The sequence below is a fragment of the Eretmochelys imbricata genome, chromosome 26 (assembly GCF_965152235.1).
Source record: "Eretmochelys imbricata isolate rEreImb1 chromosome 26, rEreImb1.hap1, whole genome shotgun sequence".
Taxonomy (NCBI): domain Eukaryota; kingdom Metazoa; phylum Chordata; order Testudines; family Cheloniidae; genus Eretmochelys; species Eretmochelys imbricata.
Genome location: NC_135597.1, coordinates 1,433,059 through 1,458,809, shown reverse-complemented (window position 1 = coordinate 1,458,809; position 25,751 = coordinate 1,433,059). Strand labels below are relative to the sequence as shown.

The window sequence follows — 25,751 nt, the reverse complement described above, 5'->3', positions numbered from 1 at the left end:
TTGGCTTGGTAAATGCTGCCACCATCCAAATGCAAAAAAACCCCTCCTTGGATCCGGGAAGGAACACTTGGGAATTCCTCCCTGTGGGGAACCCTCAAGCCCTTTCATGCCCCTTCAGGGGAAGAGCTGTGAAAGAAAACAAAGGAAATTAGCTGTGGCCACCAGCTAATCAAACAGCATATGCACAAACCTCTTAGGACACAAAAATCCAAATCCTTCTTAAAAAAGATAAATTTTATTAAAACAAAAAGAAAAAAAATACATCTGGAACTTAGACTGTTGCTAGATTTTAAAAGAGCAATCCCCAAAATTAAGAACCCAAAATAGCTTTCTTGGGGGTTCAGCTTAAAGGTTACAAGCAAACAAAAGCATCTGGGATTAGCACAGAGGAGATCCACAAGCCAGAATAAACCTGATCGCGTTTATCTAAACGTGTCCTATCCAAATGATTCCTTCTAGGTATGGAAGATAATTTTTCATACCTGGTTCGAACTTTACACAGCATTACTGCTTATGGCGTTGCTGCACTGTCCCTGCTTCTCCAGAGAACAACAGAGAAAGGACAAAAAGAACAGGAGTACTTGTGGCACCTTAAAAAGAAAAGGAGGACTTGTGGCACCTTGGAGACCTCAGAGACTTAACAAATTTATTTGAGCATAAGCTTTCGTGGGCTACAGCCCACTTCATCGGATGCATAGAATGGAATATATAGTAAGAAGATATAAATATACATACAGAGAACATGAAAAGGTGGAATTAGCCATACCAACTGTAAGAGGCTAATTAATTAAGATGAGCTATTATCAACAGGAGAAAAAAACTTTTGTAGTGATAATCAAGATGGCCTATTTAGACAGTTGACAAAAAGGTGTGAGGATACTTAACATGACAAGTTTCAGAGTAGCAGCCGTGTTAGTCTGTATCCGCAAAAAGAAAAGGAGGACTTGTGGCACCTTAGAGACTAACCAATTTATTTGAGCATAAGCTTTCGTGAGCTACAGCTCACTTCATCGTATGCATTCAGTGGAAAATACAGTGGGGAGATTTATATACACAGAGAACATGAAACAATGGGTGTCACCATATACACGGTAATGAGAGTGATCAGGTAAGGTGAGCTATTACCAGCAGGAGAGCGGGGGGATGGACGGACGGACCTTTTGTAATGATAATCAAGGTGGGCCATTTCCAGCAGTTGGCACCCTGACAGCAGGATTGTCTGGCTATGTAGACTTCCTCCTGAGGTCCTTCACTACCAGCACTCCCAGCTATCTTCGAGACACCACTGACTTCCTGAGGAAACTACAATCCATCGGTGATCTTCCTGATAACACCATCCTGGCCACTATGGATGTATAAGCCCTCGACACCAACATTCCACACAAAGATGGACTACAAGCCGTCAAGAACACTATCCCCGATAATGTCTCGGCTAACCTGGTGGCTGAACTTTGTGACTTTGTCCTCACCCATAACTGTTTCACATTTGGAGACAATGTATACCTTCAGATCAGCGGCACTGCTATGGGTACCCGCATGGCCCCACAGTATGCCAACATTTTTATGGCTGACTTAGAACAACGCTTCCTCAGCTCTCGTCCCCTAATGCCCCTACTCTACTTGCACTATATTGATGACATCATCATCATCTGGCCCCATGGAAAAGAAGCCCTTGAGGAATTCCACCATGATTTCAACAATTTCCATCCCACCATCAACCTCAGCCTGGACCAGTCCACACGAGATCCACTTTCCTGGACACTACGGTGCTAATAAGCGATGGTCACATAAACACCACCCTATACCGGAAACCTACTGACCGCTATGCCTACTTACATGCCTCCAGCTTTCATCCAGACCACACCACACGATCCATTGTCTACAGCCAAGCTCTATGATACAACCACATTTGCTCCAACCCCTCAGACAGAGATAAACACCTACAAGATCTCTATCAAGCATTCTTACAACTACAGTACCCACCTGCTGAAGTGAAGAAACAGATTGACAGAGCCAGAAGAGTACCCAGAAGTTACCTACTACAGGACAGGCCCAACAAAGAAAATAACAGAACGCAACTAGCCATCACCTTCAGCCCCCAACTAAAACCTTTCCAATATATCATCAAGGATCTACAACCTATCCTGAAGGACGACCCATGAGTCTCACAGATCTTGGGAGACAGGGCAGTCCTTGCTTACAGACAGCCCCCAACGTGAAGCAAATACTCACCAGCAACCACACGCCACACAACAGAACCACTAACCCAGGAACCTATCCTTGCAACAAAGCCCGTTGCCAACTGTGTCCACATATCTATTCAGGAGACACCATCATAGGGCCTAATCACATCAGCCACACTATCAGGGGCTCGTTCACCTGCACATCTACCAATGTGATCTATGCCATCATGTGCCAGCAATGCCCCTCTGCCATGTACATTGGCCAAATCAGACAGTCTCTATGTAAAAGACTAAATGGACACAAATCAGATGTCAAGAATGATAACATTCAAAAACCAGTTGGAGAACACTTCAATCTCTCTGGTCACTTGATTACAGACCTAAAAGCAGCAATTCTTCAACAAAAAAACTTCAAAACCAGACTCCAAGGAGAGACTGCTGAATTGGAATTAATTTGCAAACTGGATACAATTAACTTAGGCTTGAATAGAGACTGGGAGTGGATGGGTCATTACACAAAGTAAAACTATTTCCCCATGAAAAAAGAAAAGGAGTACTTTTGGCACCTTAGAGACTAACAAATTTTTTTGAGCGTCCGATGAAGTGAGCTGTAGCTCATGAAAGCTTATGCTAAAATAAATTTGGTATTTGCTAAGGTGCCACAAGTACTCCTTTTCTTTTTGCGGATACAGACTAGCATGGCTGCTACTCTGAAACCTATTTCCCCATGTGTCCCCCACCTCCCCCCCGCTCTTCCTCAGACGTTCTTGTCAACTGCTGGAAATGGCCCACCTTGATTATCACTACAAAAGGTTCTCCTCCTCCCCCCCTCTCCCCCTCTCCCTCTCTCCCCCTCCCCTCTCCTCTCCTCCTCCCCCATCCGCTCTCCTGCTGGTAATAGCTCACCTTACTTGATCACTCTTGTTACAGAGTGCATGGTAACGCCCATTGTTTCATGTTCTCTATGTATATAAAATCTCCCCACTGTATTTTCCACTGCATGCGTCCAGTGAAGTGAGCTGTAGCTCATGAAAGCTTATGCTCAGATAAATTTGTTAGTCTCTAAGGTGCCACAAGTACTCCTGTTCTTTTAACATGACAAGTTTCTTTCCCCATTTTAAAAAATTCTAGCCTCCCCATTGGCTCTTTTGGTCAGGTGCCCACTCCTTTTCTTTTACCTGTGGGTTTGTTAACCTTTTACAGGTAAAGCAAGCAGAGAACAGACATCAAGAGGGATTTTACAGCTAACTGGCTGGCTGGGTGTTCATAAAAGGGAGCTATCCCCCACTTCATTTATTACAGTACTTATATGGCTCCCATTACTGTAGTATCTGAACACCTAACAATGTGTCTATCCTCATAACACCCAGGAGAGGTAGGGCAGTGCTATTGTCCTAATTCTACCAATAGATAACTGAGGCACAGAGAGGCTAAGTGACTTGTATTAGGTCACTCTGGGAGTCTGTGGCAGAGTAGGGAATTGAATCTGGGTCTCTCAAATCCCAAACTTGCACCTTAACCCGTGGACCATTCTTTCAAAGAGAAGTTGTTTTGTTCCAAGAGCATGGTCTGTCTGTTTTATTTCTTTAGTGACATGAATATGGTGGCATTTGCTTTTTCTTTTTTAGGTTTCCAGCAGACCTCTCATTTGTCTTCCTATGAAATTATACATCCACAGAGGTTAACAAGAGAGCAGCGAGCGGCCTCCAATTCCTCCTCAGTACAGGTACTTGGAAGTGTTTAAAATCATTCTCTGCTTCTGAATCAGGTTCGTATAAAGTTGGCTCTAAATTCAGTTAGTCCATCCCCTGAACAATGTAACTGCAAATGATTGCAAGTATTCAGCCTCCCACAACATATGGAAGACATTGTGCTGGCTTTCAGATGATGGTGGTTAGTGCGTTGTAGACCCATCAAGCCATGTAACTTGCCCAGAGTAGGACAGAGTCTGTGCACTTTAAGGCACTCGAGGCTTAAACTGACTGTCACTTTGTCGGGATTAACAGGATTTCTGTGACCACAGCATGATGCTGTATCACAGATGACTTGCAGCTGACTGCGGTGGTAAGCCAGTGCTTGCTCATGTTGTGATAATTAATGTAGTCACAAGTGAATTTGAACTGTCCCTTTAAATAAACAAATCCAAACCTACTGGGATAGTACCAGGCAGTGGAGAGAATAGGCCATGAATGACCAGAACATACATGCTGAAGGATGCAGTAATAAAAACCACATTGTCCTTTCCCAGCTGAGGAGATTATATGAAAAGCACTAAGCTTCTTTCCAGGAGACTTAGGATCATGCTATTGGTGGAATAATTAAACGCAGAAAGCTAATTTTGAAATGAGTGAGTTAGAACCACGCTGGGATTTGTGTCTGGAGTGTCATGTGACATAATAGGATCACCGGTATTTTGTTTATGCCTGCAGTCTGAAATCAGCAAAATGAAAAAGAATGGGAATTTCTTTATTAGCTTAGTCCCTTGGGTTTTGTGGGTGTAGAAATGGCCAAGGCAGGCAGTAATTTGCCTCACGGGTGTTTGGGAACTAAATGTATCTGAACTAAGAATGAACGTGCATAGTGATGACCTTAAGTAAACCCTCACGGCTGAGTTATAGCAGTTGAATATAAGGTCTTAATGGCAGGGCTGATGGCGGTGACATTAGTGGCACATATAGAGTAACTGGGCATGTGGGTGATGTTTACCCCAGGATTTGGATGATGGCTGAGAGAGTGTTTTTGTTAGTACAATGTGTAAGTGTTCTCTTTTTTGTGTTCAGGACAAGGTGTCATATGTCATTCACGTAGAGGGAAGGAAACACATAATTCACCTAGAAAAAAACAAGTAAGTGACTCGTCTTTCCCTCTGACTTCTGGTAACTCTGCCCTGGGATTATTCACTTCCTATCAACTGCATTAGATTTGTACATGCTGTTTCCAGTTCTGGATGCTGTTTCCAGGTAACATGCTGTTTTCAGTCCTGGAGGTGGTGTGTTTGCACACTGGCTCTGTTAAACCTGTAAAGGAAAACAGTTGAAAGTGGACTAACTCTCCCTCCCTCCCATCTCCCCACAGTAGGGTACCAACTAAACATTTTTCTGAGCTGCTTTGATGATCAGTCTCAAGTACAGGAAGTGACTTGCCCAAAAGAGATCTGGGCAGGGATTAAAAGGACATGATCTCACTTCAAAGAAACAAACAAAACACCTACCTTTTTTAGCTGCTGGCTTGTGACTTCTGCAGTTTTATTTTTAAATTCTCTCCCTAGTTGCTGTGCTAAAGGTCCACACAAATGAGGAATCTGGCTATACACACAATGCTACAATGTTCAGAGTAAACACACACTGAACATAGAGATATTTTTTTCTCTAGTCCTTGTACAGTGATTTTTAAGGGTTACTAGTAATAACAATAGGTTAAAATCAGTCAAAAGTGTTTTTTTTTAAAGTTGATCTTCCTCATAATCAACATGTTGTAATAATAAACAAAAGAGACAATGTGGTCAAACTCACTAGGCTGTGGGGTCTCAGGCTGTCATTCATCAGATCCCTGGTCCTCAGAAGCATGGGAATTTGACTTCTCTGCTTTCTGGCTGCTTGGCTATCTCTGAATTCAGTACTGGGTCACCCTTTAAAAAAATATTTCCCAATATGCTTTCCTCCAAAACTGGAGATAGAGAAGCGAGCTGCAGCCAGTTGGCCTCTGACTGCTGCACTTTTCTATTCCCTGCCTTCCAGCTAGTGAGCATTTAGCTCTGTTTTGATGTTTCCTCTTGTCTTTTTGTGTTTCATCCCTGAGGAGGTGGTAGATTCTTGCATTAAATATCCTATTTCAGTACCTTGAGTTTTGCCATAGTATAGTTACATAGAGGAATAGATCCTAGTAACTGCATAATTCCTCAATGGTTCGTGGGTTTGGTTTTTTTTAATATCAGTTTCCTTATTTCAATACAGATTTTTCAATACTGCCACTATTGATGAGGATCTTTGTTTTCTTGTTGCATCAACATTTTTGTATTTCTCCCCTCCCCTCCGTTTTTCAGAGAATTTTTACCCAAAGATTTCACAGTGTATACCTACAGCGAGGAAGGGAAGTTGCAGTCTGAAAATCCGGACATGCAGGTGGGTTTTCTTTCTTTTGTGTCCTTGTTGAAGCAGGGCGATTAGAACTTCATACAGCTGCATTACTAAAGAGTAATGTATTACGAAACTGACTGGAGCGTCTTCTAAAGGAGTAGGTTCTAATCTGTAAAATGCACAACGCATTTCACTCCTCACCTGGGAAGATGCCTTGAATTTGGCCCCTTGCACGTAACAGTAGAAAAATCACACTTTTCTTGATGGGCGGGAGGATAGGCGGGTGGGTGGGTGTGCGCTCATGTTTTATTTAAAAAACTGAATTTTTCCTGTTTGTGTGTGGGGTTTTTTTTTAAATCTTAATTTTTTTAATTAAAAAAGGAAATAGTTGTTTTGATTAGCCACTGAGCGTCTTTTCTGATTATATTCTGGTTATACTGGTGTTTCAAAACTGTAAATACAAGAGCATCGTAGTATTTCTATTGTTCGCTGAATGCCACCTCCCCTTGCAGGGCGTTAGTCCTGTCTGTCAGGTGTCAGAGCAATCAAGGGGGGCAAAACACCCTGTTGGGGGTTCACTTTAGTGACTCTCAGATACAACTCTTTATGGCATTTTGACGCAGTATAAAACCAGATATAGAATATAATGACTTCCATGGACCGTCTCCCTCTTAGCCATACTCCTCCCCCAACTGCTTGGATCATTAAATGTTTGGGATCCTATAGCACTAGTGGTCCCTGGATTATAATCAGAACTGCTTAACTAGAAAAAGTGTGCACAACTCTTCTCCCCATACGGGCAAGCTGCTGCTGCGACAGCTTCCACCCCCCTTGCTTCACCACATGGCCATTAGACATTACATTTTCAAAGAATGATTAACTGGTTTCATGGAACAAACACAAATGGTGCCTCATGTCATAACAAATATATGCACATTTTACTTTCTCCACCCTCCCCTTGTTTAAAATAAGTCTGCTCTGTTGTTTGTGTGTCTGGTGTGATGCACAGTATCTCTTGCTTGGAAATGGAGCAACTGAGTGTTTAGGGGTTTTTTTCCCCCTTTTCCTTTCTATGGAAAGGCAGGTACTTGAATCTGAGGAGGAACACAGTTTGTGCTTATAGTGAGGCTTTAGTTCAGCCAGCGGCTATGACAAGCCCTGTTGCTCTGGGGGATTATTACATGCTTTAAGAACTTTGTAAGGCACCAGGCCAAAGAACAAATGATTTCAGCTGCCTGACAACTACAGTGATCTCCAAAAATATGTCTGCTAGAGAACCTTAGAGCTACAGCTGCAATGCAGTGAACATTCTGTGTGGCACAGAATGAAATGCATTTGCCTTGTACTTGCCCCCGAGGATAATTTACAAAACCGGGCCAGGTAGAGTACAGAGTATGTTGGACATGCTTCTGTATGGGTTTTTGTGATGGGGGTGTGATGTAAATCTTGTGTATTTAGTGGGCTGTGAAACCACATGTTTCGCTCCCAGGGGATGGAATTGCTGCATTAGAATGGATTGTTTTGTGTCTTGTCCTGGGATCTCTTTGGAAGTCAAGCTTGAGTGGATAATGGCTTTCATCTGGCATTGTTCTGTTTTCCTGACAGTGCCTCGTCAGGGCTGGTTGAGGCGTGTTTAGGCAGCACAGAGTGTCTGTCCATTGGCAGTAATAGCAGATGTTTACCTCGCTCTAGCCAGAGAGAGGCTATAAACAAGCCAAAGGGTGTATCATGCAAAATTCATTCCTGGAAGGCTGAATGGCTCACTGGCAGGGCTTAAATTCAGCTGGAGCTGACCAGAGCGGAGCTCCAGTAAATATTTTCAAACCTGCAGGAGTCTCGGTGCCCTGGGGCTCCAGGAAATACTCGGGGAGAATTTAAGCCCTGCTCACTGGCTCACAGCAACTGGGTTGAGCTTAAAATATTTATGGGGGGTGGGGAGGGAAGGGGAGAACAAACAACGTTGAAGTTGGACAACTCAGCTTCAAGTCCAGAGACTGTTCACAGACGGTTTATCTGAGCCTGGTTGAGTAATACTAGAACATACATTAGGAGAGTAGACTTCAGTGTAGACAGACCTGTAAAATCTTAAAACTCCACAGCAGCACAGCTGTGCCACTGTGATTGTGCCTCTGTAGTGTTTCAGGTGGTTTTCAATCTTTTTTCGTTTGCACACTCCTAAAAAATTTCAGATGGAGACGCGGGCCCCTGTGGAGATGTTAGACCTCATCTGCAGACCCCAAGGAGTCTAGAGGACATAGATGGAAAACCACTGGTGTAGACACTACTTACACTGACAGGTAGGATTCTCCCATCAGTGTAGCTAATCCACTTCTTTGAGGTGTGGTATCTAGTTTGACAGAAGAATTCTTCCGTCAACCTAGCGCTGTCTACACAGGGACTTAGGTTGGCTTAACCACTCCGCTTAGAGGATGGATTTTTCGCACCCCATAGTGATGAAGTTATGCTGACGTAATTTTCTAGTGGAGGCCGCCAGGCCTAAGAATATATTTGCTACTGTTCAGGTAAGCGAGCGAATAGGGTGGGATTTAGCCTGGTCTGCACTAGAAAATTAGATTGCCATAACTATGTTGCTCAGGGGTGTGAAAAATCCACACGGCTGAGTGGCGTATTTAAGCTGACCAAAGTCCCTGTGGAGATTGCGCTAGGTCGATGGAAGAATTCTTCCATCAACCTAGCTGCTGCTGCCTCTTGCGGAGGTAGATTACCTACACCCAGGGCTTAAATTCTCATAGAGTATTTCCCAGAGCCCTCCCCATGCCATGAAAACTCCAGGGGGGTTGAAAATCTTTACCGGAGCTCTGCTCCACATGGCTCCAGATGAATTTAAGCCCTGCCTACGCTGACAGGAGAATTGTACGTGGTGTCTACACTGAGGTGCTACCGTGGTGTCGCTACACTGCTGTAGTGAAGTGTACATGTGCCCTTAGACAATTCAGTAGTGCTGAATTGCTGGTCCTGTTGGGCTGTGAAATGGACCTGCAGTTATGGTACAAGGAGGCTGGCTTTCATTGTGTTTAATAATAATACAAGAGTCCTAGAGCGCCTGGTATTTAGATTAATAACTCCCCATGTTTACCTATGTGGAGGATAAACACACGTATGGTACCATCTCATGCACGCATTTCTTCAGGCTAGGGAAGGAGATCTCTTCCTACCATTAGTGCAGCAAAGGTGAACAATAGCAGCAGCAGTTGTAGTCAGTTGCATTGTGTATGTATAGAAATAATACATAATTCATTTCTTTATTTTTTCCCTTAGGATCACTGCCATTATCAGGGATATGTGGAGGGGATACCAGATTCCATCGTAACTGTCAGCACTTGCTTTGGACTCAGGTAACAGAACTCTTCTTGTGTATGTAGTTATCACAACTATGCATTGTTATAATTCAGTTCTCTGAAACAGAATATTATTCTCCCTTTGACTTAATTGGTTTTGAGCCAAACTGTATTTCATCTGTTGGTGCTGGGCTGCATGAGAGTATTGTGTTTAATTAATACCATCATGTTTTTGCAGTCTTTTGTTGATACAAAACGAACAAATACTTTGATTAAGACAAAATTATTTGATTGGTGGGACTATAACCGTTTGTCCTCAAAAATTCCAATCCAGAATTTCTCCCCACCCCTCCAAAACAACTGACTTCACTGTTCAGCCATCAGTAAATCCAACAGAAATTGTTGCATCTGTTCTTAGTATTTTTACAACCTTGTATAGAAAGTTAATTTGAATGATCATTTTTGTATTGTATGCAATTATTTAGTGTTAGGGAGTTTTTAAATAAAATCTTGATTAGCAATTTTACTGAGACTTGACGCTTAAAGTGTTTTATGATCAACTTTAATTTGAAAAAATCTTTGATTTGAGGTAATTTCAGCACCCTTAGGATTTTCTTGATTTGTCTATTATTGACATTCACATCACTGCTCTTTACTGCTTTGGCAACATTAACTGAACTGAAACATTTCTGTTTTCAGAGTCTGTGATTAAGGCCCCGATACTGCAAACTCTTATGAATATGCTTAATATGACACACGTGGGTTGTTCCACTGAAGTCATGAGGCTGCTTGCATGCTTAAAGTTAAGCACAGCACACAAGCGTCTGTAGGAGTGGGGCCAAGCTTTTATTCTGTATTTCTTTCTGTAATATGTTTGTTGTTCCCTCCTCCATCCTTCCCAAACGTCTGGATAACGGCAGCCTCTGGATTTAGTCTAGTAGTTGCTTGGCAGTAATGTGCATTCATCCGATTGTTAGGGGACTGCTGCAAGTGGAAAATGTCACGTATGGAATTGAGCCGATGGAGTCCTCCTCTGGCCTCAAACACATTATATATCGAATGGAGAATGTGAAGAAGGAGCCCATGATGTGTGGAGTTAACAACACAGACCCTGAAAGAGAACACACAGAGGATGAGCACCCTCCCAGCATGACTCAGTTGCTGCGAGTGAGTATTCTAGTGTCCTCTCTACACTGCAATTTGGAATTGCTTTTATGACTGTTCAACTAATAAGACAGAAACGGTGTATCAGGTTTCTCTCAGAGCTGACTACAGTTGAGGATTCTGACAGGCATTTTTCTACCTGCTGTAAGAACTCCATAGCTCTTTCATATCTGAACAAAACGGTTACAGTTTCCTCCAGGTTGTATTCGTACAAAAGAAGTAGCAAGGTTGCTATAGGAGAGATTGACGTTTGTTGACAGAGCTGCAAGTCAGGGGATGATGAGGGCAGGAATGCGGCTGTCCGGATTGAGGCTCATCAACAGAGTTCTGTGTCAGAAGCTAGAATGGCATTGGCCTTGCTGAAACTGGGACTGTTACTTTGATGGTTATGAGAATGGTGTAACAAAGTTTGTTCGGGGTTTCTTGTTTCACTTAGTTTAAATTTGACTAAAAAGATGGGAGCGATAAAATGTGTGAGGCATGTGAAAAACATGTATGTTTGTTCTCTTTACAGCATTTGTTAGCAGCTACTAACAGTTAGTATTTATCACAGCTACTGCCATTTTCCCTGCTTAATCTGTAGAGAAATATGTGTTGCCTTTCTAAAAAAACATGAATGGGAATAAAAAAAACCCCTTACTTTAAAAATTTAGCAGGACTTACTGGTTATGTGGCCAGTCTTTAGTCAAAAACATGTGCAGAGCAATTATTACTTTGCATGAGGTTTTTTTAGTTGGCTTTGTCTTTTGGGTGTGTTTTGGATGTGCAGAAAGAATAGCCAACATGGCAGGCGACCAGCTTGGCTTAACAAAGAAATCTTTGGTGAGCTTAAACACGGAAAGGAAGCTTACAAGAAGTGGAAACTTGGACAGATGACTAGGGAGGAGTATAAAAATATTGCTTGAGCATGCAGGGGTGTAATCAGGAAGGCCAAAGCACAATTGGAGTTGCAGCTAACAAGGGATGTGAAGGGTAACAAGGGTTTCTACAGGTATGTTAGCAACAAGAAGAAGGTCAGGGAAAGTGTGGTACTCTTACTGAATGGGAGAGGCAACTTAGTGACCACATCTGCCAAGTTCAGATCCCAGACTGCTGTACTGGGCAGCACAGTATGGGGAGGGGTGAGCAGCCCTCAGTGGTGAAAGAACAGGTTAAGGACTATTTAGAAAAGATGGACATGCACAAGTCCATCGGGCTGGATACATGCATCCGAGGATGCTGAGGGAGTAGGCTGATGTGATTGCGGAGCCATTGGCCATTATCTTTGAAAACTCGTGGCGATCGGGGGAGGTCCCGGACGATTGGAAAAAGGCAAATATAGTGCCCATCTTTAAAAAAGGGAAGGAGGAGAATCTGGGGAACTACAGCCTCAGTCCCTGGAAAAATCATGGGGCAGGTCCTCAAGGAATCCATTTTGAAGCACTTGGAGGAGAAGAAGGTGATCAGGAACAGTCAGCATGGATTCACCCAGGGCAAGTTATGCCTGACCAACCTGATTGCCTTCTATGATGAGATAACTGGCTCTGTGGATATGGGGAAAGCGGTGGACATGATCTATCTTGACTTTAGCGAAGCTTTTGATACAGTCTCCCACAGTATTCTTGCCAGCAAGTTAAAAAAGTATGGATTGGATGAATGGACTATAAGGTGGATAGAAAGCTGGCTAGATCAGCAGGCTCAATGGGTAGCAATCAATGGCTTGATGTTAGTTAGCAGCTGGTATCAAGTGGAGTGCCCTGGGGTTGGTCCTGGGGCCAACATTTTTATTAATGATCTAGATGATGGGATGGATTACACCCTCCGCAAGTTCGCGGATGACGCTAAGCTTCGGGGAGAGGTAGATACGCTGGAGGGTAGGGATAGGGTCCAGAGTGACCTAGACAAATTGGATTGGGCCAAAAGAAATCTGATGAGGTTCAACAAGGACAAGTGCAGAGTTCTGCACTTAGGACGGAAGAATCCCATGCTCTGCTACAGGCTGGGGACCGACTGGCTAAGCGGCAGTTCTGCAGAAAAGGACATGGGGATTACAGTGGATGAGAAGCTGGATATGAGTCAACAGTGTGCCCTTGTTGCTAAGAAGGCTAACGGCATATTGGGCTGCATTAATAGGAGCATTGCCAGCAGATCAAGGGAAGAGATTTGAGGCCACATCTGGAGTATTGCACCCAGTTTTGGGCCCTCCAGTACAGAAAGGATGTGGACAAATTGGAGAGAGTCCAGCAGAGGGCAATGAAAATGATTAGGGGGCTGGGGCACATGACTTACGAGGAGAGGCTGAGGGAACTGGGATTATTTAGTCTGCAGAAAAGAAGCATGAGGGGGGATTTGATAACAGCCTTCAACTACCTGAAGGGGGGTTCCAAAGAGGATGGAGCTCGGCTGTTCTCTGTGGTAGCAGATGACGGAACAAAGAGCAATGGTCTCAAGTTGCAGTGGGGGAGGTCTAGGTTGGATATTAGGAAAAACTATTTCACTAGAAGGGTGGTGAAGCACTGGAATGGGTTACTTAGGAAGGTGGTGGAATCTCCATCCTTCAAGGTTTTTAAGCCCTGGCTTGACAAAGCCCTGGCTGGGATGGTTTAGTAGGGGTTGGTCCTGCTTTGAGCAGCAGGTGGGACTAGTTGACCTTCTGAGGTCTCTTCCAACCCTAATCTTCTATGATTCTATGATTACATTCGTAAAGCACTTGTTTTACTGAGTGTGAAATATGAGCATGGATTAGGATGAGCTCACTTTGTTTATACAGATGAACTTGTTGACTACAAAGAAAATGTGTTTTTTTTTCTTCCTGTTTGCAGAGGAAAAGAGCTATACTGCCCCAGACAAGATATGTGGAGCTGTTCATAGTTGTGGACAAAGAAAGGGTAGGATTATATATTGGTTTTTCCTTAGTTCTTTGCTTATGGTGGAGGGCTCAGAAGTAACTTAAACACCCACACCCCAAATAATTATAAAACATTTTAAGGCAGAGTAATAATGTACCTTTTTGTACTAAAACGTTCTTTCAGCCCTCATTATTACAAATGGATTTATTAAAGGACAATACCAGACATAACCTAGACAATTCAAATATATACAATGTTACTACCATTGCAAAATAGGATATACAGTAAAACCTCAGAGGGTCAGAGCTTTACAGTCAAGGATTCTAATGGTCAAAGGAGAATATTTCCCTTCCTGTTCTGCCTCTCTTGAACAGATGATGATCTGACTCCATCTGTAAATGTGCTGCCTACTAGTTTGCCCTCTTGTGGTGCTTTTTTTCTGACAGCAGTTCCAGGCTTTATCTTCCAAACATGAAACTTGGAGCCTGACAATAATACTTAAAATATGTTGTTCTTCCTCTTGTGTCTTATAATCATGTCAATCACGTCTTATTTCCATTAATAAATCTCTTTATATTGCAGTATGAACTGTTGGGTAGGAGTGAAACTGCTGTGAGAGAAGAGATGGTGCATCTAGCAAATTACCTGGATAGTGTAAGTTAAAGCTATACTGTGTCTAAATTGGCAATATTATTGAATGTTGTAGCCTTGCAACTTAAGTATTTAATTTTATAAACTGACCACCTTGGTCTGTTATCTTGTCAGAATCCTGCTAAGCAGGGTCAGGACCTGGTTAGTAAGTGAATGAACAAGGGAAATCCAGTGTCCTATTGGAAGTGATGTTGATGATTCAGTGGGAAGCACTCCTCCCTTGGAGTTACCGTTTGTCAGGGTTCCCCCCCCTTTGAACTCTGGGGTACAGATGTGGGGACCTGCATGAAAGACCCCCTAAGCTCATTTCTGACAGCTTAGGTTAAAAACTTCCACAAGGCGCAAATCCTTTCCTTGTCTTTGGACGGTATTGCTGCCACCACCAAGTGATTTAGACAAAGATTCAGGAAAAGGACCACTTGGAGTTCCAATTTCCCCAAAATATCCCCCCAACCCCTTTCACTCCCTTTCCTGGGGAGGCTTGAGAATAATATACCAACCAATTGCCTTTAATAAAAGTACAGACCAGACCCTTTATTTTTAGGACACTAAAATCAACCAGGTTCTTAAAAGAATAACTTTATTATAAAGAAAAAAGTAAAAGAAGCACCTCTGTAAAATCAGGATGGAAGGTAATTTTACAGGGTTATAAAAAGATTTCCCCTCTAGGCTCAACTTCAAAGTTACTAAAACCGGAATAAACCTCCCTCTTAGCGTAGGGAAAATTCACAGGCTAAAACAAAAGATAATCTAACACATTTCCTTGCCTTTACTTACAAATTTTGTAATCTTAGATGCTTATTTCAGGTACGGGTTTAGGAGATGTTTTTTTCCTGCCTGGTCCCTCTCTCTGTCCCAAGAGAGTGCAACAGAAAGAGCACAAACAACCCCCCTCCTGGCCCCCCAGATTTGAAAGTATCTTCTTCCCTTATTGGTCCTTTTGGTCAGGTGCCAACCAGCTTATTTGAGCTTCTTAACCCCTTACAGGTAAAGGAGGGATTTTATGCTACCCTTAGCTGTATTGTTTATGACACTGTTGAACTGACAACATCTCACCATGGAGCTAGAGGGAGCTGTAAGGTGGTGGTAGTATTTATTTACCAAGGATTGAGGTGGATTCTCCATAACTGGAAATCTTGAAATCAAGATTGTTTGTTTTTATAAAAGATATTCTTGAGTTCAACCACAACTATTGGTTTTGAAGCAGGAATTAATTCAGGGAAGTGTGATGACCTGTATTATCCAGGTGAGGTCAGACTAGATGATCACAGTTGTCTCTTCTGGCCTTAAGAACTGTGGATCTGTTGTGTTCTGTTTTAATTTGACTTTGGTTTGCTGGGGACACTATTGGTTCGTGTTCAGGATCCTTTCTATTTGTCTATCTTTTTGTTTTTTCTATAGCACCCTATCGCTGTGGTATATAGGCACTAGTCCTTTAGCCTACTAAAATTTATTAGCAGGACATATATGATTTGGAAAACTGACATTCATATTACATCGGAAAACTGAAAAATTAGATTTTGGTACTGTGATTATATATAATATTAAAAAACAATTTATCCTATGGCATGCTCAGATCTGGCCATCCTCAGCTTTGCTCTACATTCCCCTTTTCTTTGCCTTTTCAGATGTACATTATGCTGAATATTCGCATCGTGCTGGTTGGCTTGGAGATTTGGAAGTATGAAAACTTGATTAGCACAGACGGAAGTGCAGGCGATGTGCTGGGGAACTTTGTACAGTGGCGAGAGAAGAATCTTGTCACGCGTCGACGACATGACAGTGCCCAGTTTGTTCTGTAAGTGCTGGGAATCTTTTTCCCCATCCAGAAATAATTTTAAGAAAGGGCTTTGCCAGGAGAGTTTGCTTATTTGTATTAACATGTAACTGCAGACATAAAGGTTACATTAAATGAAGATTCCATGGTAACTGCTTTACTATGAGCAGTCGGAAACAATCTGCTGCACGTGCTGTTTACTGAAGCAGTGAGAACATTCAGCACCAACTTGTTCCTGACAAATGGGGATATCACTAAAATTAGAGGTTTCAGAGTAGCAGCCGTGTTAGTCTGTATTCGCAAAAAAAAAAGGAGGACTTTTGGCACATTAGAGACTAACCAATTTATTTGAGCATAAGCTTTCATGAGCATTCGATGAAGTGAGCTGTATGCTCAAATAAATTGGTTAGTCTCTAAGGTGCCACAAGTCCTCCTGTTCTTTTTCCTAAAATTAGAACAATTTTTGGATTGTTCCAAACTTGATGCTGCTTAATTTCTCTTATTACAAAGCTCACAGCTGTGGGTGACTTCACAGATAAGCCTTTGTCACATCATTTATTGGATAGACTTATAGATCTAGGGCTTTTCCCTTGAAGTCCATAATTATCACAGCTGTGGAGTGTTGAATGTTGTGGTTTAATGGAGCACAAGCTGTTTCTGTCATCAATGTCCAGAAGCAAGTTACATGGTTTGAGCCTTACTGTGTAGAATTAGCTTGTTTCTCCATGTCACTGGCACTTTTGCATCATTGCACTATTAGCATCCCTTTCTTAAGCTGGAGTTTGTTTAATATTTGGAAGCCACATGTGGGACATTCTTGTTACTAAAATAATCTGTAGCATACTGGACTGAGATCACATGATGTAGGCTTGGTAACTTACAATGTGTCAGAGGGCAGTTTGGCAGGTAGCTCCTTCCAGCAGATTTATTTCACACAAAAAAAGCTTGATATTATAAAGTTTGATATTAAGACTTCGCTGTACTCTTGCCTGTTATGCAAGGTTAAACACCATACATGTTGTAGTATTACACTCAGACTTTCTATAAGAATATTGGAGAAACAAAATTTAAAGACTCAAAGGGGAAGCTGAGGAAAGGGAAGTTAATGGAGAATAACAAAGAAACCACTACAATAGAAACTTAAAGAAAAAAATAGGGTTGGTATATTACTTACGTTTATATTTTGGGGTGGAGTGGGCATTGACTCTCTCTAAATTATATGGTCCCAGTTTTAAAAAACAAACCAGCGTCTAAATAAAAGCATGGTGTTAATATCCGTCGTGCTTTCGTGGCACTGTACTTCCTGTCAGGTAACTGAAAAACAGAAGCAGAACCACGACTGCTTTTATGTGGCACAGAAAGATGCCCTGAGCAGCGGCACAGCTGGTCGCGGTATTCTAGGCTGTCGTGCCTCCAGCACAGTTATGTTGACTCTTCTTTAATTTTTTTCTGTCTAATGTGCTCTAGGAAGAAGGGGTTTGGTGGAACTGCAGGAATGGCCTATGTTGGAACAGTATGCTCCAAAAGCCATGCAGGAGGGATTAATGTGGTAGGATATCTTTAATACCCCTTTAAATAAAACTTTTATGTGAACTTTGTGTCTTTAATATCAAAGGAGACAATATTAAGGATCTGACTTAACCTCTAGAAGCAAGAGAATTCTTACTAGCTGCTGCTTTCTGCCTCCTTTAACTCTCCCCTTTGTATACGTACTGCAACTCAGAGTCCCAGATTAGGTCATGTTCTAAGACCTTAGGAGCTGTCAGTGCCCTTCCTCTGCAGGCAGCATTGAGTATCAAAGGCCTTGCTCCTTTCTGAGAGGCGCTGAACACCCATATCTCTGGTTGAAGTCAGTGGGAGCTATGGGTTGTTGTGATAATTGGATCTACACATTTACCCTACTTGTGAGCTCAACTGTAAAAAGTGAAAGTTCAGAAAATTTCACGATAACTTGTACTAACATGCTGATGGGGAAAAGGTGCAAACAAGAGACAGACTGAATCAGTCCAAAAAAAAATGGTATTTCGGTATAATTCAAGGACATTGTTAGATCGTGTTTGGTAAACAACAACAGTATGAGACCGGAAATCAATTCACCAAAATTGGTGTGTCGGAAACTAGACCTAATTGGTGGGGGCCTTAAAAAAAAAAAAGAGGGAGAGAGAGAGAGAGTGAGAGGCTGCTAGGGAAAGACTGGGCTGACTGAAAGAGAAGAGGAAGGAGCGAGCTTCGCCATCATGGCTGCCAACTCAACTGTATCCTAGGGCCCCAGACCTTCTTTTTCCCAATCCTGAAAGATGTCCTGACCAGCCTGGGCCAGAAAGAAGTAGCCAGATGACTTGGCCACCTCCTTCAGCTCTGGCTGAATCCCCAACACCACCTGGGATGTGAAAGTTTGTCATTGATCCCTCCCCGTGTGTGTTCTTTTCCTTCCCCACATTATGTCTTCTCTTTTCTGTCTCTTTCCTCTTTTGTTTAATAAGTCCAGCTTAGGTTGCCAAAACTATATTTTGCAATACTGCTGTAAGCCAGTAACCAGAAAGAAGCAGCTAAAAGCAGTGCTGTAAACAACCCAATGCAGGTACAAAATTGCCAGGTCTCAGAGTGGCTAATAAAATTGTGCGCTGGGCCTGTGTTTTTTTCCAGCTGTGAAGTTGCAAGTGAAAGACGATACCAAAGACAGAAACTGCATTTTCTATCTTCGCTGTTCTTTTCTCTCCCTTTGTTATGTCTTGTTTTTCCTGCTAGGAAATGGGACTGGACTTTAACAACAACAGCAACAATGACCGCTCCAGCCCATCTAAATTAACTTCTTTTTTCCCCCCAAAAGGACAATTAGTTATTACCATTACGATCTGAAAGACTGTCAAACAAGGGTTTTTTTTTCTCTTTCTAAAAACTTTACCCAGCTTAAAGGAAGAAGAAAAAGGAATGATGTTAAAATGAATGTCTTATTTAATACTTCACATTTCAAGTGCTTTAACTGTTTTTCCTTCCTTTCTGTATCTTTAATAAAAAATTAAAAGGACTTCTGCCATGGTACTAAGCAGGCTGAGGTCTCTGTGTACCACACTCTGAACCTTGTTTAATACCTTTTCATGTTGGACAGTGCCTGGTTTGTTTTAACACCTTTCACTCTTTGGACCCATATATCCCATCTAAATTAATACAGCAAAGTGCTCCTCTAGAAATCTATCCCCAAGTCTATGCATGACTTTTTGGATTCACAAAGAGCACTCCCAAATCAGGGCAAGGATTTAGCTAGGCAACTGTCCTGTTGCATGAAACTGCAATGTAACTTCAGTATCACTGTTGTGAAAATTAGAGATTCACAGCGCTATGACTGTGAGAAACTAAAGCGATATGCAGGTGGGGCTTTTCAGCCACTCCACAAGCAGCAGCAGGAGCAGATTTCAATAAGGAGTCAATTAACAGAACTCCTCATTTAGACCGTTTGCCAGCACCAAAATCATCACTGTGCAATCTCACTTCCTTGGAATAGTTACAGAAAACTTGCACCAGAGATACTCAAATTGCTGCTTGCGTGGTTATGAAAGGAGGTGTACATTGGTCTGGGGGTGAAGAAAAGGCAGTTGTTTAGTTCCTGGGCTAGTAATGCAGTGGCTGATGATCTGTCTAATTCTGCATGGGTAGGTGTGATGCCCCACTGGTGTAAACAGCAATGCCCGGTGTTCTGGAACTTTAGCTGTGCCATAGTGCAGACATGGTGGCAGATGGATACCACATGTGTTTTTAGTCTAACTGATGTCACTCCTGGATTTATAGAACAGCCTTGTAGCTGCAGTAGTGTTCAGTTCCTCTGTTGTTGCTCATGCACTTAGTCACTGTGAGCTCTACATTCAGGTAGCTTCTCTACTAACGATCACAATTGACACTAAGTGACAGCCTTGAGGTTTTTGTAATGTGGATACCTACCCAGTGGAAATTGAACTGGGATCTCCCAATTTATTTCAGTAGGCAACTAAATTAGCCAGAGTTGCCTTTCAAACTGTTGACTTGGAGCAGAGATTCTCAAACGTTCCCATAATATGCACCAGATCTAATAGAGTGAAGATGACTCTGCCCATCCATGATCACATGACATCTCTGGGAATGGTGTATATGGAAAAGTAATAGTAAGTTATTCGACATAGTTCAACTTCTGTATGCTGTGTAGCAGCTAGAAACAGAGAAGAGAGAACACCGCATGACAGACAAGTAGGTGCTCCACAGGCCACCAGGGGTCCTGGACCAGAGCTGGAGAACAATTAAGCTAGAGACACAAGCCTCTATATTCTATTACCAATCTACGGTCAACTATGTACTTGTACAAGTTAGAAAGCATAAACCGTCTAGGTACCCGACTCTGAAGATCACGTTAATGCAGTGACTAAGCCTGGTACTAAGTTTCTGAAGGGGCTGGGGGAACATGGGCTTCGTCCTAGTACAGACATGACGGTAATTCACTCTTTTTGTTTTGGTCTTGTGTAGTTTGGGCAAATCAGTGTGCAGATGTTTGCATCAATTGTTGCTCACGAGCTGGGTCATAACCTGGGAATGAACCATGATGATGAAAGAGTTTGTCAATGTGGAGCAGAAAACTGTATTATGAACTCTGGAGCATCGTAAGTAACTTTCCTTTATGCCAGGTTGGAGGATATGTTCATAGATGATGAACAAAGATTTATAGGACACCGTTACCATTGAAAACATTCTTATAAACAGCTAATTAGTTTTCACAACATGCTTAGGAGGAAGGCAAATATTAGGGGTTATCTACACATGAAGTTAATGCAGAATAAACTAAGATGTCCACTTAAAGTGGACTAAGCTCAACTGCTACTCCTGATGCCATTCTGCACCAAAAAATTAATAATTCTGCACACAGTATTTTAAAATTCTGCAAATTTTATTTGTCAAATAAATGTGGAGGCTCCAGCATGGCATTGGGGAGCACAGGCCACTGGTGCTGGTGGGAGATCACTGTGCAGCTCCCCCTGCCCCCAGGACATGGACTTAACGGTGAGGCTGTACCCAATCCTGACACAGCGCAAAGACTGGGCCTGCCCCAGAAACACCCCAGGCCCTGCTCTTCTGTGCCAGGTGCACCAGGAGTGGGCAGGCAGGATCAGCAAGGCAGGATCCAAGTGTGGAAGAGCTTAGTGTGGGGGGATCCAGGTGTGGGTTGAGAGGGTTCTGTGTGGGGCAATCTGGGTGTGGGTGGCTCAGTGGGGGATGCAGTTGTTGGGGGGGGATCTGGATTCTCAGGGGCTTGTGGAGGGGTTCTGGGTACAACAGTAATGGGACTCTGCAGGGGGGTCCAGGTGAAGGTGGTTGGGGCTCAATGGGGAGGTCTGTGGGGGGGGGGAGACAGAGCTCGGCAGGGAGGTTGGGGTGTGGGGAGCTCAGTGGGGGAGGTCCAGATGCTGGGGGAGTAGGGCTCAATGGGGTGGGGATCCAGGTGCAGCTGGTTGGGACTCGGTAGGGTGGGGATCTGGGTGCGAGTGGCTCGTTGGGATGGTCCAGGTGCAGGGGGAGTGGGGCTTGTCGGAGGGGTTCTGGGTGTGGGGTGTGTTTGGGGCTCAGCGGGAGGGTCTGAGTATGAGGTGGGGGCAGATGCGGGAGCAGCTCCCTGTAGAATGATCCCTCCTGCTGCAGCTTAGGAGCAGTGGGTGCAGGAAGCTCCTGCAGTGGGGGAGAAATCTGGGGGTGGGTCTGACACAGCCCCAGATGCCGTGTAGGGGAAGAGGAAGTCCAGTCCTCCCCAGCCCAGCTGGGACAAGCAGCTGAGCCCAGTGCAGGGTAGGAGGCACCAGCTGGGTCTTTACTAGTCCCGTTCCCAGCCCCACAGTGGTCTGTCTCTCTGCCGGCTGCCCTGGGTACCCAAAGCATACTGCTGGAAAGGGTCATATGACTGCTCTTGTGGCTTCCCTTTGCCTCCCCGTCAGAAAGTAATTTTTCTGTGGGGAAGCAAAGAAATCTGTACGGGACATAAATTCTGCGCATGTGCAGTGGCGCAGAATTCCACCAGGAGTAAAACTGCACAAAGGCACTTTTAGTGCAGAATAAGAAATGTCCACAGGGGGAGCTAGTGTGGAATAGCTATTACACTTTAAATTCACACCCTAGCTTATTTTCATTAGCTTGCTCTGTGGACAACCCTATATTATCCTTGTGTTTGGGAACTGAAAGGTTACATGACTTAACTCAGGAGTTCATGGATCCCAGACCTTTGTTTAGATGACACCTATTCCCTTGTATTATTTTTCTGATTTTGACTCTGTTCGTTATTTTGTCATCAGGAGGTTATATAATTGAACTCATGGTACTATTTAAATATTTTCTTTATGGGTGGTCAATTTTCCTTTAAGTAAAGATTTTTGCTTTATGAATGTAGCAGAAAGATTTATGCCTCATTCCACATTTAGAGGTATCTTACTATATTGTCCTCACCTGTCTCTAGCTGTTGGCTCTAATTTTTGCTAGACTGACTCTTTATAGCACAAGAATGCTGGTTAAGAATAACTCATAAGTAAACATAGTGTAAAGAATTGCTAATATATTCTGTTGCAGAGGGTCCAGAAATTTCAGCAGCTGCAGTGCAGAAGACTTTGAGAAGTTAACTCTGAACAAAGGTGGAAGCTGCCTGCTTAATGTTCCCAACCCTGATGAAACCTATAGCATCCCATTTTGTGGCAACAAGTTGGTGGATGCTGGGGAGGAGTGTGACTGCGGTTCACCAAAGGTTAGTAACTGGGACAGTTCACCAATGTTGCTCACGTGACTCTATGTTAAATGCAGTCTGCCTGCATTTCTGCACGGGTGCAGATAGGATTTGTTTATCATTAACTAAATTACTCTTACTTCTTTAATTTACAGGAATGTGAAAGTGATCCTTGCTGTGAATCAGATACTTGCAAACTCCGAGCAGGGGCTGAATGTGCGTATGGCGACTGCTGTAAAAAATGTCAGGTAAGGGATCCCAGGATGGTGTTGGAAGAATCTCATGGCTTAAAGCATTCTCCACTGACTCTCAGGAAAAAGGAGTGCCAGGCTTGATTAGTGGGTCCAGGAGGGAAGTAGTCTCTGTTGAGCTGGGAAGACTTTTGCATGTGTCCAGCACAAAAGTGTGACTTCAGCAAAGTGCATGTTCAGTCTTGTTAGGCTGTTTTTGGATTTATTTTCAGAATGTATATTGATGTATGGCTTTTTACATCTTCACTTGGGATTTTATTTTTCCTTTTTCCTCCCCTTCCAGTTTCTTCCAGGAGGCACTGTGTGCCGGGCAAGTACCAATGAATGTGATCTCCCAGAGTACTGCAATGGGACCTCCCAGTTCTGTCAGCAAGACGTCACTGTTCAGAATGGGTACCCGTGCCAGAATGATGAAGCCTATTGTTACAATGGGGTTTGCCAGTACTACGATGCGCAGTGTCAGGCTATCTTCGGCTCAAGTAAGGATGATGTTGTAATGTTTCGGAGGGCCCTGGCTAAAAGAGAGAAAACACCCAATTTGTTTACGAATATGGATTTTAGGTTATTTTAGTCTATAAGAAAAGACCAGCTGGAATTGGCAAAGGATTTTAAACTCTTTCTGGCATTTATGACAAATTAACTTCTGTTGTCCCATAAAATTCGTTGCTGTGCTGTGGATTCAAGTACTACTAATTTCCTTGCTATGATATACTCACCTTGTCAGATTCTATTTATAAGGCTAAATCTATTCATCAAGACTTAATGTCCAGCTAATAATATTTCTTTCTAAGTGACTGTATTGTCTCTCAGTACTGTTAGCTTGGAACCTGTCCGGACCAACAGTTTTACCCCATTTGTGTATTTTGGTCAAGCTTTCCAACTATTCATGCTGCAGATGCGACATGGGTTTTGGGGCTAGAGAGAAGTACGTACACAGTGTGAGATGCTTCTCTGACTCTCTGTTAGCTGACCTAGTTATCCCTCTGTCTTTGCAGGAGCAAAGGCTGCCCCTAACATTTGTTTTGCTGAAGTGAATTCCAAAGGTGACAGGTTTGGCAACTGTGGTTACCATGGCAATGACTACAAAAAGTGTTCCAGCTGGTGAGTTCGGTTTAATGAGGGAGGGAATGTATAACAGGTATCATTCAGAAAGTCTCCAAAAATCCACATTCAGAGGCCTTAGAATTATCCAGCGGTCAAATCTTTATACATAGCACAGCTTGAGAATAGAGATTTGTCATAGACACACACTGCCCCATAATCTGCCTTCACAAATGCTGTGTGTGTCTTTCAAAAACCAAAATAGAGTAGCTTAGAAAAGTTCTTTTAAAGCCTTAAATTTTGAATCTGCGTTATTGGAGCTTAGGTCACAAATACATAAATGTACAAAAAATTTCAAATTACTTTATAACTCTATTATAATATTAGTCTTTATCTAAATGGGCGTGAATTTTTCAAACAGTTCTTGCTGTAAAGTTTAATAAATTAATGTATAAAAAGAGGCATCTTGGAAATAACTAACCTGCACTTTGAATAATGGCGTCATGTAGACATGTTCTTTCGCTGACTTTTTTTTTTCCATTAGCTACATAATGGTGGTGCAGGGGTGTATTTGCTTTTGTTTGAGGATCACAAACTTTTGCCAAGAGCAGGGGTAAATCCATATCCTCATTGTGGTTTTAGACTGATGCACAGCTCACTTTTGTTCTGCTCTTCACTTCAGTGTGATGTTAGTATTTGGGAGTGTATCTCATCTGATCTTTAATAGTCGTCCATTAGGAAAGGAAGGCAGAAAGAATTAAACACCAGAATCATAACAGTCCTTAAATTATACTATTGTTGTAGGAATGCCATGTGTGGGAAGCTGCAGTGTGAGAATGTGAAAACCATGCCTGTTTTTGGGATTGAACCTGCGATTATTCAAACCCCCATCAGAGGCACTACGTGTTGGGGTGTGGATTTCCAGCTAGGATCAGATGTTCCAGATCCTGGAATGGTGAATGAAGGCACAAAATGTGATACTGGAAAAGTAAGCAATAACAAATTAATAACTTTAAAAGATTCCTAGGAAAAACCTAAATGAGTTGTTAGATGTGTGTATATCATTTGCAGCTCCTTGTTTACATGCATACACATACATATTAATTCACCTTCATGTTGGTGCATGCAACTAATGCCAAACTTAACAATTCATTACTTCCCCATCTCCTCCTTCCCCAACACTAAGTGAGTAACACTCTCCCTGGAAATGGACTCTGTGAATAAATTTCTTTGAACGGAAGTTCTTTTTAGAAGAAACAAAAGCAAGTGTTAAGTTTGGATAAGGATCTCTGGAAATCGGTGATCAAGAAGAACTAGCTATACAAAAACTGCTTTTCAGGCAACGGGTGGAAATTCAGGTCTGCGTCCATACATTGTAATTATCAAGCTGGCTGAAAAGGAGAGAGAACTATTTCCTTCCTATAGTTCAGCATAGGGGCTGCACCTAACTCTTCCCCGGCAGTGGTATGGTACCTTGCTATCTGTACATTTGTACCATGGATGATTCTGATACTACTGCTCTGTATTAAGGCCTTGTGGGAAGGATTTTAGATAAAAATGCAGCTCATTTGCAACAAACCTTATAAATTCCTTATTACAGCAAACAAGTTTATATCAGTCTTAAAGCTTCCAGGGTGAGAGAAGAATGTGCATTCTTCAAGTGGTGTGAGCTTGCCGTGGAGCACTAATTGAAGGTAGCGTGGAAGTAGCACAGGCCGTGAACTCATAAACTGAGCAAGAGTCCGGGGTAAAACAGG

The 25,751-nt window shown here is 42.7% G+C and overlaps 1 protein-coding gene across 2 annotated transcripts in view; it reads left to right on the top strand.

Moving 5' to 3' along the window:
• Positions 1 to 25,751, top strand: part of ADAM9 (ADAM metallopeptidase domain 9) — a 53,497-nt gene that overhangs the window by 13,577 nt on the left and 14,169 nt on the right. For both annotated transcript variants that reach the window (XM_077805696.1, XM_077805697.1), the window contains exons 2-16: positions 3,812 to 3,909; positions 4,964 to 5,028; positions 6,226 to 6,304; positions 9,539 to 9,615; positions 10,536 to 10,725; positions 13,524 to 13,589; positions 14,133 to 14,204; positions 15,830 to 15,999; positions 17,446 to 17,527; positions 20,470 to 20,603; positions 22,552 to 22,723; positions 22,858 to 22,950; positions 23,237 to 23,432; positions 23,949 to 24,054; positions 24,799 to 24,982. In XM_077805696.1, the coding sequence (XP_077661822.1) occupies positions 3,812 to 3,909; positions 4,964 to 5,028; positions 6,226 to 6,304; positions 9,539 to 9,615; positions 10,536 to 10,725; positions 13,524 to 13,589; positions 14,133 to 14,204; positions 15,830 to 15,999; positions 17,446 to 17,527; positions 20,470 to 20,603; positions 22,552 to 22,723; positions 22,858 to 22,950; positions 23,237 to 23,432; positions 23,949 to 24,054; positions 24,799 to 24,982 (1,784 nt within the window). The remainder of the gene's footprint in view (positions 1 to 3,811; positions 3,910 to 4,963; positions 5,029 to 6,225; positions 6,305 to 9,538; positions 9,616 to 10,535; positions 10,726 to 13,523; positions 13,590 to 14,132; positions 14,205 to 15,829; positions 16,000 to 17,445; positions 17,528 to 20,469; positions 20,604 to 22,551; positions 22,724 to 22,857; positions 22,951 to 23,236; positions 23,433 to 23,948; positions 24,055 to 24,798; positions 24,983 to 25,751) is intronic.